Below are 14148 nucleotides of genomic sequence, written 5' to 3' on the forward strand. Positions count from 1 at the left end.
TGTACCTTTGTTAGTTTCCCTTCACTGGATTTAAAGGCTCAAACCTGTTCCAGCATGACAATGCCACTTTGTGCAAAGCAAGATCCATGAAGACATGGTTTGCCAAAGTTGGAGTGGAAGAACTTGAGTGGTCTGCACAGAACCCTGACCTCAATCCCACTGAACACTTTTGGGATGAACTGGAATGCCAACTGCACACCAGGCCTCCTTACCCAACATCGGTGCCTGATCTCAGTAGGTTCTTGTAGCTGAATGAACACAAATCCCCACTGCTATGCTCCAAAAACTAGGTGAAAGCCTTTGCAGAACAGTATAGGTTTTTAATAACAGCAAAGGTACACAAATGTGAAATACATACATCTGAAATACAAACATGCTTGAATGAGATAATCAAATAGAATATATGGCTCTGACATATATAATAGCAATTGAAAGACCATTAAATGCTCTAAAATGTGTGTTTTGTAATGAAAATGAATGGCATGTTGATAGGTAATAAGGTCAGTATGGACTGTAAAATACAGTAAAATCAATGAATCTCTAAACTGTTAATGAATGTGTAGGTGGTGATTAGGGTCAAATGAAATTGTAGAGTAAAATATGTTTTGGACTGTTTTGAGCTGATTTATCCATACAGGGTTAAAATTACCTGGCAAAGCTCAATGATGCAATTGATTTGTGACCATAATACAAGGGTTAAAAAGCATTAAAAGTGAGAGCTCACCTGGCTTGGTGTAGATTTAACCTCCGACATACTGTACTCAAGGTTCCTGTGATCTGTAAGAATTAGGAATGGGTGTTTTCCCCTTCCCAGCCAATATAGCCATTTCTCTAGTGCAGCTTTTATTGCCAATAGCTTTTGGTTTCCGTCATCATAATTGTGTTCAGCTGGGGATAACATACTTGAATAGAAGACACAGGGAAGCAGTTGAGGAGGATTTCCATGACTCCATAACAAAAGATGGTGAGGGATCAGAATAACAAAGGATGGGAGGCACTGGTGAGGTAATCCTTCAGTTTTCTGAATGCTTGGGTGGATTTTGCAGTCCACTTGAGGGTCTTTGGTTTTCCCTTAAGGCGGTAGGTCAATGGAGCAGCTGCTGAGCTGAAACCTCTGATGAATTGACAATATGCATTTTTAAAACCAAGAAATCTCTGCAGTTCTTATTGATGCAAGGTTGTGGCCATGCAGTTACAGCATCCACCTTGGTTTTCTCCATCTCTACTCCATGATTTAGCATGGAACTACTCCAAGATATAGCCAAGGAACTTGATTTAAGGGTGGTGAAATTTACACTTTTCTAATATAACAAAGATCTTATTTCCATCAGGTTCTCAAGCACTTTTCAAACATTTTGCATGTGCTCCATGGCTAAGCATGAAAATTTCTGAGTATAATCAGTGTAAACAATGTCAAGTTGGTTGCTGAATCCCTGAGGACTTCATTTACAAGGGTGTGAAAAACCAAAGCCTATTAACTAGTTCATTAGACATAACTAAATAAGTGTAGTGGCCAGAGTTTGTTTTAAACATGGTCTTCCATTCCCCTCCTTCTTAAATCCAGATGAAGTTTTATGTACTGCATAAATGAAGCATAGTGAAAACTTTTAGCACAGAGTCAGGGTCATGAGGAGGCAACTCAGAAAATTTAGCCTGGCTGAGAACAGCAAAATATAGGAAGATTTATCTGTTATTCATCAGGAATATCTACCTTTTCTGGGCCTCTTTTTTTTGGGACCTTCACCAATTAAACGATAGGTACTTACAATCACTAACAATTGCAAAACCTTCTTGTGTAAGCCACTTATTTTCAAAACCAACCAGATTTCCTGTAGCTTGATAAAAAGCAAAATCAACACCTACACAGGATGTTGCTAGCACTTAAAGTGAATAAACAACATCAATGTCTTCTCCTTCAGCTGTAAGCTTACAGGGTGTCTAAATCGCTAGCTTCTTGCCTGATAATAAAATTTGTTAGGGTAAATTTAACTTTTTTCCCCCTTGGAGTATTTGCATCCACAAATGAATAAAGCCTTTGTAAATATGAAATCCGTTCTTCTAAGTACACTACCAATCAGATTGAATAACAGTCTTAGCCTTAGCCAGTAGTTGCAAAATGTATGAAAAACATTATCAATATCATTGCAGAATCATGACTGAAATGTTTGGGTTACAGTGGTACTGGTGGACATGATGCTGTTCAAGATTCTCCACTGAAGGTCACCACAGTCTTTTGGTAGGTGGTAAAACACCACACAGCAGCCTCCAAGAAAGTGACAAACCATCAAGATCAGAGAGATGAGCGCTCCATTTGGTATCTCATCTCCCATGTACGTTAGATCTCCAAAGTGCATGATTTTTTACACATGCTTCACACATAACCTTCTTGTCAGCTGCTGAAAAAGGCAGCTCCTCCAAAGACCTGAGTGAGAACAGTTGTCTCTCTGTATTCACAAGTCTCTCCACCAGCAAGAGCAGAAAACCCAAAAGTAATGAGATTTTGGGGCATGGAGGCTTTAAGTATTAAGCAGTTTTCCAGCTGCTCTTTATGTTTTGACCCCTGCCAACTCAGACAAGCCAGATCTCCAATCTCCCACACTCACATCAAAACTCTCCAGTGACCCCACTAGAGTGTAACGCTCAACAAGAACACCACTGAGAGTACACAAACAAAGGGGATTACTAACCTTTCTAAATATTGTATATCTAGGTACTCTGGAACAAAACAGACCACGGCAAACTGTTATCAAACACCCAGCATGTATTATACATATGATACATGTGCAATAACTCCCCATAGTTTTTGCACATATATCATATGTATATTAGGTGAATTGTTAGAATTGTTTCATATTTCCAAATAAATAGATCATGACCCAGAAATTAATGTAGTGCGCTTCACAAAAGTTAAAAAAAATTCACAAATAAATAGATTTGTCACGTATTTTATGTAATGAAGGTTAGGACAGATGCAAGTGCAGATAAGAGTTTATTTAGAGAGAGACAGGCAGACAAATCCAAAACAGGAGACAAGAGTGAGGCCAGGAAACAGGTAATGGGTCAGGCGATTGGCAAACAGGCATAAACTGGGAAAGGCTAGAATCAAGAACGAGAAACAAGAAACAAGGTCAAAGAACATGAAACTAAACGAGGAACGGGGTACTAATGCTTCGTACGGTTATAACACTCCATACTATGCGAAGTGCAAAGAGACACGAGGGGTTAAATGACAGATAATCAGGGGTGAAGCACAAGACAGCTGAAAACAATGAGGTCCACATAAAACAAACCAATGACAATACCGGGGTGGAGTCAGGACCAACCATAACAAAAGCACGTGTCCAAAGTAAACAAAGTCATTGTCACTGAAGGCCCAAAACCGTGCGTTCGCGAAGAGCTTGCAAATCGAGCTTTGGGTCTCCAAGCAAGCTGCATGCTACAGCGCCAGCTCGAGGGGAAATTGTGATTGTGACAAGATTGAGATCCACAAATACATGTTAGGAGTTTCACAAGAAAAGAATTGAATTCAGAAATAAATAAAATGAGATTAGCAAATTATATATATATATATATATATATATATATATATATATATATATATATATATATATATATATATATATATATATAAAGTAGTGAGTGTAAAGCTTGTGTAAGAGTGTAAATTTGCTGTCCCTTCAAAATAACTCAACACACAGTCATTAATGTCTAAACCGCTGGCAACAAAAGTGAGTACACCCCTAAGTGAAAATGTCCAAATTGGGCCCAATTAGCCATTTTCCCTCCCCGGCGTCATGTGACTTGTTTGTGTTACAAGGTCTCAGGTGTGAATGGGGAGCAGGTGTGTTAAATTTGGTGACATCGCTCTCACACTCCCTCATACTGGTCACTGGTAGTTCAACATGGCACCTCATGGCAAAGAACTCTCTGAGGATCTGAAAAAAAGAATTGTTGCTCTACATAAAGATGGCCTAGGCTATAAGAAGATTGCCAAGACCCTGACACTGAGCTGCAGCATGGTGCCCAAGACCATACAGCGGTTTAACAGGACAGGTTCCACTCAGAACAGGCCTCGCCATGGTCGACCAATGAAGTTGAGTGTCAGTTCATTGAGGGAACCATGAATGCCAACATGTACTGTGACATACTGAAGCAGAGCATGATCCCAGCATGTATCCCAGCATGATAACAACCCCAAACACACCTCCAAGACGACCTCTGCCTTGCTAAAGAAGTTGAGGGTGAAGGTGATGGACTGGCCAAGCATGTCTCCAGACCTAAACCCTACTGAGCATCTGGGGGGCATCCTCAAATGGAAGGTGAAGGAACACAAGGTCTCTAACATCCACCAGCTCCGTGATGTCGTCATGGAGGAGCGGAAGAGGACTCCAGTGGCAACCTGTGAAGCTCTGGTGAACTCCATGCCCAAGAGGGTTAAGGCAGTACTGGGAAATAATGGTGGCCACACAAAATATTGACACCTTGGGCCCAATTTGGACATTTTCACTCAGGGGTGTACTCACTTTTGTTGCCAGTGGTTTAGACATTAATGGCTGTGTGTTGAGTTATTTTGAGGGGACAGCAAATTTACACTGTTACACAAGCTGTAGACTCACTACTTTACATTGTAGCAAAGTGTCATTTCTTCAGTGTGGCCACATATAATCAAATATGCACAAAAATGTGAGAGGTGTACTCACATATATATATTCTCTTGTGGATCGCGTGCTGAGAATTTGTGGTTTGCTGCCCGCATTTGTGAGTTTTGAAACATTTCTAGCATCAAGTGCACACAAATCCACAAATATCTGTAATCCACCCACCATTTTCTCAGACCAATCAGATAACCGCCACTATTGTGCTGAGTAATAGTGGCATGTTCTTTCTCCAACCATTCAGGTTATATTTTACAGGAATGGAGTCATACTGTACCAAACTCGCGTGTATTATCTAACAGAATCATTGTAACAACATCTAAAATAAAACCAGCAACGTTACTGTTCATAAATGCACTGTTATTATAGATGTCTAGTAGTCTGATGGCTCAGTAACCGACTGAGTCACTGATTCATTAGGGATTCGTAACCGGTAACTCCTATGGTCTGTGAATCTTTTAGAATGATTTGTTTAGAGAATGCAAAGATTAGTATTTTTAACCCGAGAATTGGACGACGCTGGTCGCGCTGTGACATGCATTAGTGACATGCTGTAAATGCATGTCGCTTTGACATGCATTTACTGTAAAATCACAAGTCAGGTTTTGCCGTGGATTTAGTAGCGATGCAGGAAACACTGGTGAATACACAAATATTCCCTTAAAATAAAGAATTTCTGATGCATAATGTTGCTTGTTTTCTTTTAGATGTTGTTGCAATGATGCTGTAAGATGGTTAGATCCACTCTTCTGTCATGATTCCTCCTAATCGGCTTTTATTAACCTATAAAGCACTAAACGGTCTCGCGCCACAATATCTAAGCGACTTTTGGGTTTTATATGATCCGCCATGCCTACTTAGATCAAAAGATGCAGGCTATTTGACGGTACCTCGAATAGTGAAGGCTACAGCAGGGGGAAGAGCTTTCGCTTATAGAGCCCCACAGTTATGGAACAGTCTTCCTATTAGTGTTCGGGACCCAGACACAGTCTCAGTGTTTAAGTCTAGGCTTAAAACGTATTTGTTTACTCAAGCCTACCCTGACTAGATTCTGTTCTACTACTTCGCAGTCATAATAATCTTTTTTCTCCCTCTCTCCTTTCGCCGAGCATCACGCGAATTTATGGAGATACTAGAGATCCAGATCCTTTCTGCCTCTGATTGGAGCTCAAATCTTCTTTAATTCCAGACTGCTGGGACTACGGCTGCTCCTAACGCCATACAGACTTCATATAAATCCATAATGAACTTTTTCACACTAACTGTTGTTACCCAGATGAGGATGGGTTCCCTTCTGAGTCGGGTTCCTCTCAAGGTTTCTTCCTCTTAAAACATCTTAGGGAGTTTTTCCTTGCCACCATCACCACTCAGTGGCTTGCTCAGTTGGGATAAATTTACACCTTTAATATCTGTATACCATATTTCTGTAAAGCTGCTTTGAGACAATGTCTATTGTAAAAAGCACTATACAAATAAAATTGAATTGAATTGAATTGAATGTTGAAGAGCCTTAATAGTATGAGAGTTCAATGCAATATGACTCTGTTCCTGCCCTGATTGTAAAAAAGCAAAGGGAAGAATGTAAAAACAAAAAAGGAAAAGTATTCCACATATAGGCAGCAATCACCAAGGAGTCAAGAAAAAGGGGAAGAAATTCATGTTACTAGGTGAAGCCTTCTATAACAAACCTGACTTAGGGAAGTTCTTAGGATATTTATATGTGCTGGAGATTTATTAACAATATTGTCGACAATCCAAAGCTTAAAGTACAAAGATGCCACTGTCAAACAAAGAGATTAGAATATTTCAAAGAATAGTAATAATAATCCAAAGAGCAAATTCAAAGAATAGTGGGCAAGGCCAGGCAAAATTCAAACTTGACAATATTCACAATTTTCAAGATCCAATGGATAATGCAAATGAGTTTGCAGGAAAAAAGCAAGGGTCATACACAAAAGGCAAAACCGGATAAAACGGCTCAGAATTTACACAAAAGGTAATCTGGTAAGGCTTATGGGCAAGCCTTTGGGTTAAATGTTTGTGACCATGGTATCCACACTATCTGAAATCGCATCCTGTGACAGTACCTACTTCATTTGATTCAGTACCCATAGCTTGGCCATTGATACAGTTTGTTCTGATCAGTATGATAATGATAATGAGTCTTTACTGATCACATATACAGCACAGTGAAATTCTCTTCTTCGCATACCCCAGCATGTCAGGAAGCTGGGGTCAGAGTGCATGATCAACCATGATACAGCGCCCCTAGAGCAGAGAGGGTTAAGGGTAGGGATGCAACAATACCGATACCAGTACTCAGGTGTTGGCCCGATACTGTGCTCATGTACTCATACTCGTACTTGTAAAACTACTCCGATACAACCACACCGATACCACTTTAGGACAACGTGACATAGCCTAGCCTCTCATCAGTTGAGCAGGTAGTTGGAAGAGGAGCAATGTCAGCAATTTGGAGATATTTTAAGATAAGTGAGGATGATAAAAGTAGAGCAGACTGCAAACTATGCCCCTCTAAACTGTCAAGAGGAAGGGTAAAAAATAGCCAATTTGACACAAGCAATTTGATTAAACATCTAAAGAACAAACATAACGTCGAGTGCAAAGAGTTTGCTAATGCTAGTGTAAGAGGGGTTAAGGAGAACTCGCGAAGATCCAATCTCTAAATGGGTTCGAATAATCAAGCCATACACACGTCGAAATAAAGCTTTTATTAACTTTATTGTCAGAGCTACATTTCCTCGTGGATCACTGACATGAACTTTTTCGCACTGACATGAACTTTTCAGCAAACGCTGGAGAAGCGAGAGAAAATGTCCAGAGACAACCCACGGGCAGTAAAAATAACAGAAGCTCTTACCCAGTTCATTGCTCTTGATGACCAACTGTTGTCAGTTGTAGATAATACAGGATTTTGTCATCTTCTTGGTGTACTTGAGCCGAAGTATGAGATTCCCAGCAATCACCACTTTACAGATATCGCATTACCAGAGATGTATAACTTGATGAAAAAGCACATCAGGAACCTCTCGCAGGACATTTCGGCCTTTAGCTTCACCACTGATATTTGGACTAGCAGTGTCAGCCCAATGTCTCTTATACGTTTAACAGCACAGTGGATTGATGAGGATTTTACTCCCCAGAGAGTCGTTTTACAAGCAACGCAGTTTAGGGATTTGCACACTGGCGAAGCCATAGCGGGTGCATTTGTGGACATGCTTCAGACGTAGGGCATTCCGAAAAGTGTGAAGTACTTATATCAGTACTTGGTATCTGCAAGTACCCAAATGTAACTACTTGTACTTGTACTTGGTCTGAAAAAAAAGTGGTATCGGTGCATCCCTAGTTACGGGCCTTGCTCAAGGGCAGTTTGGGGCTTGAACCCCGACCTTCCGATCAGTAACCCAGAGCTTTATCTCCAAGTGGTATAAGTGGTAAGAATACAATCCTGATGTACTATGCACTGTGGATTCTGACAGTTCTTCCATGCCAGTCCCATCAAATTATGTGGTAGAGCAGTATCCACAGTGTCCAGTGGTTCCATACTGCAAAATCTTGCCGGAAGCAGTAGGTCATCTGGGTATTTCTCGCCTACTGTTTTATGCATACTGAGAATTCGGACATACTACTCATTTGGTGTACTGCTTTTCTCTTACTGTCTATTTGGACACAGCCCATAAGCTTCATACAGTAAGTATATTTTGTGACAACAAAAGAAGAGTCTCACGAAAAAAAATTTCAGACATTAAAATACAATATAAATGTAAACAGTCTCCTCACAGAAAATGTCATAAGACACTTTTTTTTTTTTTTCTCTCTGTCATAAAAGGTTATTGATTGAGAAAGTATAGCGTATTATGATGAGCACATTAATATAAACCTTGGAGCCAGAGCTGCTGTTATAGAAATGTCTATTATAGAACACTTTCTGATCATCAAAGTGATGATCATTTCCGTTATATAATTTGTATTACTCACATATTAGATCAATTGGCTGCTTGTCTTTGTTATGCTAAGCCACATAGCTTACCTCTCTCCAGAAAGAATATTACCACATATCTCATTACCACAAGTTTCCTTAAAATTCAGGAAAGGTCAGTGTGTGGGAAAAATAAACACAAGCTCAGCGCTTTTGCATAGAAGAACATTAGCTACTAGCTGGGCAAATTAATCAAGTGCAAAAACACCATGCATGTCTCCACACAACCCCTTTACTCATCACAAAAACAGAAGTGCGAATAACAGAGACCTCAAAAACAGTTTTGGCTTTGAGCCCCAAACAACCCTTATCGAATTTTGTAAGTATACGGTGGTAGTGTTGTCCCAGCTGCTTGTGCTTATTATTTGAATCATTTTTTATCTGCAATGTAAATGCTAATGCGATGTGTTATTAATTTTCATAACTATTGTATACATTAATCTTTATCTTTGTGGCTTCTCTGGTTTGTCTTCACAGCTAAGACTTTCACACTTATTTTCATACTCTGCACTTCAGCAGTTTACTGACTCATTTGTTGAGCTGATACTTTCTTAAGGATACAGAAACGTGTGGTGCGCAAAACAGTTTCAGCCTTACATATTGGTTTATTACATTTGTTCCCCTTTTTTTCTGTATCTTTTACCCCTGCAGGACTGTTTGATGCTGAATAGCAACGATGTCGAACATGAGCGGTGGTCTTGGGGAGATCACAACATCCAGGTGAGGACACATTACATTCCAAATATTAAAAGGCAGTCGAATGCACTTTTAATGGAAATCATATGTTCTTTGCTGATATAAAATTGTAGATATCCATGTATTACAATTGTAATTGTAATTGTATTGCTTTTTGTGTACTGGAGTGTTTTGTCAAGTGTAAATGACTCTGAGGTGTTTGTGTAGAACAATTTGAGTAATTATGAGCTAATATGAGATCGACAATATATATCTACATCCTCTGCATGAAACCAGATGATTAATTCTGCTCTCTATAAGATATGGAAAAGCTTTATTTCCCTCAATATTTTCTAATAACTAATAACACAATCATTAGCATCACATTTTTGTAATAATGCAGGTATGAATATGAACAGTTCATTACATTACTATATACACTATTGTGTGTGGTATGTATACATTATGCACCTTTCTCAGCTAATCACTTGCAATGAAGGATAAAAAAAAAATACAGTAACGATATTGATAAGCCCATAATGATAATCAAGGCTTATGCTTTTCTTTCTTCTTCAAGAAAAATCAGATAAAGTCACATAAAATCTCTAATGTCTGCTGACAAGTTTTGTTATAAGCCTTTCATAAATTCCTCATGCACGGATTATAAAGGTGTTATTAATGCCCAATTTAGGCGCCCATTAAAAACAAAGTGTATATCCTTCCTGTATTTATCTACATCATCTACTTCAAGAAAAAAAGGTTTCAAACTTTGACAATCAAATCAATAAACAAGCATTTGAATCGATTTCCTGGGCTCTTCTTACAGAATATGCAAATGAGCTATATCTAGATCACATCTGTGAGACTGACAGATTTTTTTTTTCTTGAGTTTATTAAGAGCATATAGACCACCACTTTTAAAAGCAAGCATTCATTTTTAACAAAGAAAAATACATCAGGGATATTAAATGTGGATTGAAGAAGCTTTTTTTTCCATTTCCAGTCAAATGTAAAAAAAAAAAATAATAAAAAAATAAAAAAAAAATACTATGTAAAATAAAAGCTAAAGGAAGTTTAAAAATTAAAAATAAATGAAGACATATAAGATGCTGTCTCCTCCAAGGTAGATGGAGTCTTAAAATGATTTTAAAATGGATGATACTCTTAATTAATTAATAGTGCCATATTTCATTTTTAATAATGTCCTTGAATGGCATTTTATAGTTAAAAAAAAAAAAATTGAGTGTATTTCCAGCCCAAAACTTAAATTTCAGCATGATATAAGAAACCAAGCCTGTTTTACTTAAACTCCAATCTGCACATGTAACTCGCCATATCTGAATAGTGCTTAAGTCTGTAGTTATGTCTAAGATCTGAATACGGAAGTGCACAATTCTCCAGTAATTCTCATGTAGTAACTCTCTCCTTAGTGTTTTCAGCACAACAGAATATGATTACTCTGAGATTTCTCAACCGTGTGAGTATGGATACCATTCAAGACGTTTTCTCCCTGTGCTCTACTCCCTGTTCTTCGTGGTGGGCTTCCTGGGCAACATGCTGGTGCTATGGGTGATCCTGAGAGGTGCTCAGCTGAAAAGCATGACTGATGTGTCTCTCCTGAACCTGGCCATCGCTGACCTTCTACTAATCTTCTCTCTCCCCTTCCTGGCTCACTACGCCAGGGATACCTGGGTTTTTGGTAGAGCCATGTGCACTCTGGTCCTCAGCGTGTACTACATTGGATTTTATGCCGGCATTTTCTTTATTGTGCTGATGAGCATCGACAGATACTTGGCTATTGTCTATTCTGTGTTTGCCTTGAGAATCCGAACCAAGACTTGTGGGATTTTAGCCAGCCTGGTAGTCTGGATTATAGCTATTGCAGCATCATTTCCTGAGCTGCTGTATCTTGGAGTTGAAGAGACTGGGACTGAAGTAGTTTGCAGTGCTTATCCAAAAAATAAAAGCCACAATGATGTGAGAAGTGCAGCTTTCTTTAAAATGAATGTTTTGGGAATGCTGATTCCACTGAGTATCGTAGGATTTTGTTACTCAATGGTTCTCCGGAAGCTTCAGACCCTTCGTACTTACAAGAAACTGGCTATTCGTCTTGTCATTATAGTTATGGTGGTGTTCTTCTGCTGTTGGATACCGTACAACATTGCAGCATTTCTCAAAGCACTGGAACTGAAGCTTATCCTGCCTCCAGGGTGTGAGCTCAGCAAAACAATCCAGCTCATGCTGCAAGCCACTGAAGCCGTGGCATACTCACACTGCTGCCTCAATCCATTCCTCTACGTGTTTGTGGGTGAAAAGTTCAGGAGGCACCTCACCAGGCTTCTGCGCCAGACACCATGCTTCCAAGTGCAGTTTATGAAGCGCTACATGAACCAGGCCACAGGGTCGGTGTATTCACAGACCACAAGTGTGGACGAACGTTCAGTTGCCATATAAATGTAGAAGAAAATGAAATCATCTTATTTTACATCTCAATTTATAAATGCTCATTCGGTTTATATATACTGGTGAAAACTTCTTTTTGCATGTGTCTCTGAATTTAGGTAATTAAAGAATACCATACCATGCACCTAAATGGTGCATTTTCTTTTCATTGGGGTGGTAGCTAAATGTACTTTCCACCTAGAAATGTGAATATACTGAATCATCTATTTTAAGGTAGATTTAAAGTACATAATTGGACTTTAATTATATTTTAGAGTAAAGCCTGGATTATGGATGAAGGTTATGCTGCATTCTGAATGGTCAAGGTTTTCAGAGGACTCCCGCACCCTCATTTTATGTGTACTGGTGAAAATGAGAGAAATTATATTTGTATGTTTTATATATACATGCTTGTGTCTAAGTAAAAACAGATCACCATACCATGCTCTGTTGTTAAACGTTTTGTATACGCAAACTTCAAGTTGTGTTAGAATACCTTTTTATGCAAGAGCCAGCTGTAGAATATAAATAAGATGGTGTGTTGGTTAATTAGTAATTTCCTAGTCAATAATGTATGTTCTTCCAATCATATATTTTTAAAAAGAAGTGATAAACACATGAACATCTATGACTTAAACCATTATTTAATGTAGCACAAGGTTATAGTATTATGAGGTTTATAGCTCCATTGAGTCACTTTGGACATGCAGTTTAAATAGGTTGATGAGTTGTCGGTTTGTTAGTTCACATATCTTATTTACATGATTTACGCATGGTCTTGAGATTTCAGAAAGCTCAATGGTCTTTATGTCATTCAGCAAATGGCCTGCGAATGAAAGTGGAAAGGTATGGAAAAGGTTTTATTTATATACATTATATGGCCAAAAGTATGTAGACACCTGACCAGGTGCACCCATATGTGCTTGTTGAACATCCCATTAAAGATTTGGTCCCCATTTGGAAGGCTTTACACCAGTTTTTGGAACATGACTGTGGGGATTTGCTCATTCAGCTACAAGAACATTAGTGAAGTTGAGCACTCATGTTGGGCAAGAAGACCTGGCATCTGTATACTGTAATGTTACAGTATACAAAGGCATTCTAGATGTCTAATTTTGTGGCAATAGTTTTGGTAAGACTCACATGGGTCTGAAGGTCCATATACCATTGGACATATTATATATATGTTCGCCATTTTGTAGTATTACAACCTGGAACTGAAATGGACTTAATTGGGATATTAGCCTAATTAACACAACACTGCTGATCACATTTGGAACACCTTATAAGACCGTGAATCATGGTGGTGGTAGCGTCATATTGACACCCTTTATGTTATTTGAATTTTGACAAAATTATAAGTTGCTAGGAAGCCCCTAATTTACTGCAAGCCATTGCCTTTGCAAGCCATTGTCACATACTCTGACTAGTTCAATATTAAGGGTTATTTTGTTCAGATTCATGAAATCTCACTTCATTTCCAGGTTGTAATACTATAAAATGTAGTTTCTAGAGGGTTGATTAGTTATGTAAGGCTTTATATGCACATTATCTCTACATTGTAAATCAAGCTATATACAACTACGTTAAATCTAAAAATGCAGTAAAGTTTTTAATATATTAATTTACTATTCCGAGTTCTTACTAGTAGTGGTGCTTTCTTATAATTTTACTGAGCTCATCCGTATTACACATGGAGTACTTCAATTGTATGTGTAATTCGGATATTTAAATGATATTTCTGAAGAATGATGGAATCTACTTTGAAAAAATTTGTATTATGAAAGGAAAATTAGTTCCTGGTAGTTGATACAAACCAATTCCTGTCTTTTATTCTTGGGGTTACTTGGTAAAAGTATTTTTAAAGGGATGAATTATTGCATGAGTAGGGGGTTTATACTGGTTTTCTGCTATAGCATTATTGTGTGTGTGCATGTACTCATTTATTTCTTATTTGTTGACTTTGATCCTATCTGGAAAAACAACTCTATGCATCTTCTCATTCTCAAACACTTTATATAAATATATTAATAATAATCTATTGAATATTTTCTGTTGCCAAAGCAGCTGCATGTGCAAGTTGTTATTTTTTACTGCTTTAAAGGACGGAATAAATAATGATAATTATCTTTAAAATGTGCACCTTTATTCCTTCAGTTTTGTTTGCTCAATTTTCGGCATATAAATGCTGCACATATAAGTGCGAACGCACGCACACACACACACACACACACACACACACACACACACACACACACACACACACACACACACACACACACACACAGAAACAGAGAGAACAAGAGAAAGAGAGAGAGAGGAAACCACATGCCTTGAACAGGAGTCAGCTGATATAAATAAACAGTTTATCACATT

The 14148-nt window shown here is 38.3% G+C and overlaps 1 protein-coding gene across 1 annotated transcript; it reads left to right on the forward strand.

The window, feature by feature from the left end:
- The first annotated feature begins 8900 nt into the window (after positions 1–8900).
- On the forward strand, positions 8901–13912 carry LOC108271036 (C-C chemokine receptor type 4). The gene is made up of 3 exons (XM_017478230.3): positions 8901–8974; positions 9307–9375; positions 10761–13912. The coding sequence occupies exons 2-3, from the start codon at positions 9332–9334 to the stop codon at positions 11782–11784; spliced, it is 1068 nt and encodes a 355-aa protein (XP_017333719.1). The 5' UTR covers positions 8901–8974; positions 9307–9331; the 3' UTR covers positions 11785–13912.
- Positions 13913–14148: the final 236 nt, after the last annotated feature.

This window comes from Ictalurus punctatus, chromosome 1, assembly GCF_001660625.3.
Source record: "Ictalurus punctatus breed USDA103 chromosome 1, Coco_2.0, whole genome shotgun sequence".
NCBI lineage: Eukaryota > Metazoa > Chordata > Actinopteri > Siluriformes > Ictaluridae > Ictalurus > Ictalurus punctatus.

Bases quoted from the DNA above. Each gene is read 5' to 3' on its own strand.
- LOC108271036 (XM_017478230.3), top strand. From the start codon at position 9,332: ATGTCGAACATGAGCGGTGGTCTTGGGGAGATCACAACATCCAG. The intron at 9,376-10,760 runs GTGAGGACACAT...CTCTCTCCTTAG, and splicing joins GGGGAGATCACAACATCCAG to TGTTTTCAGCACAACAGAAT.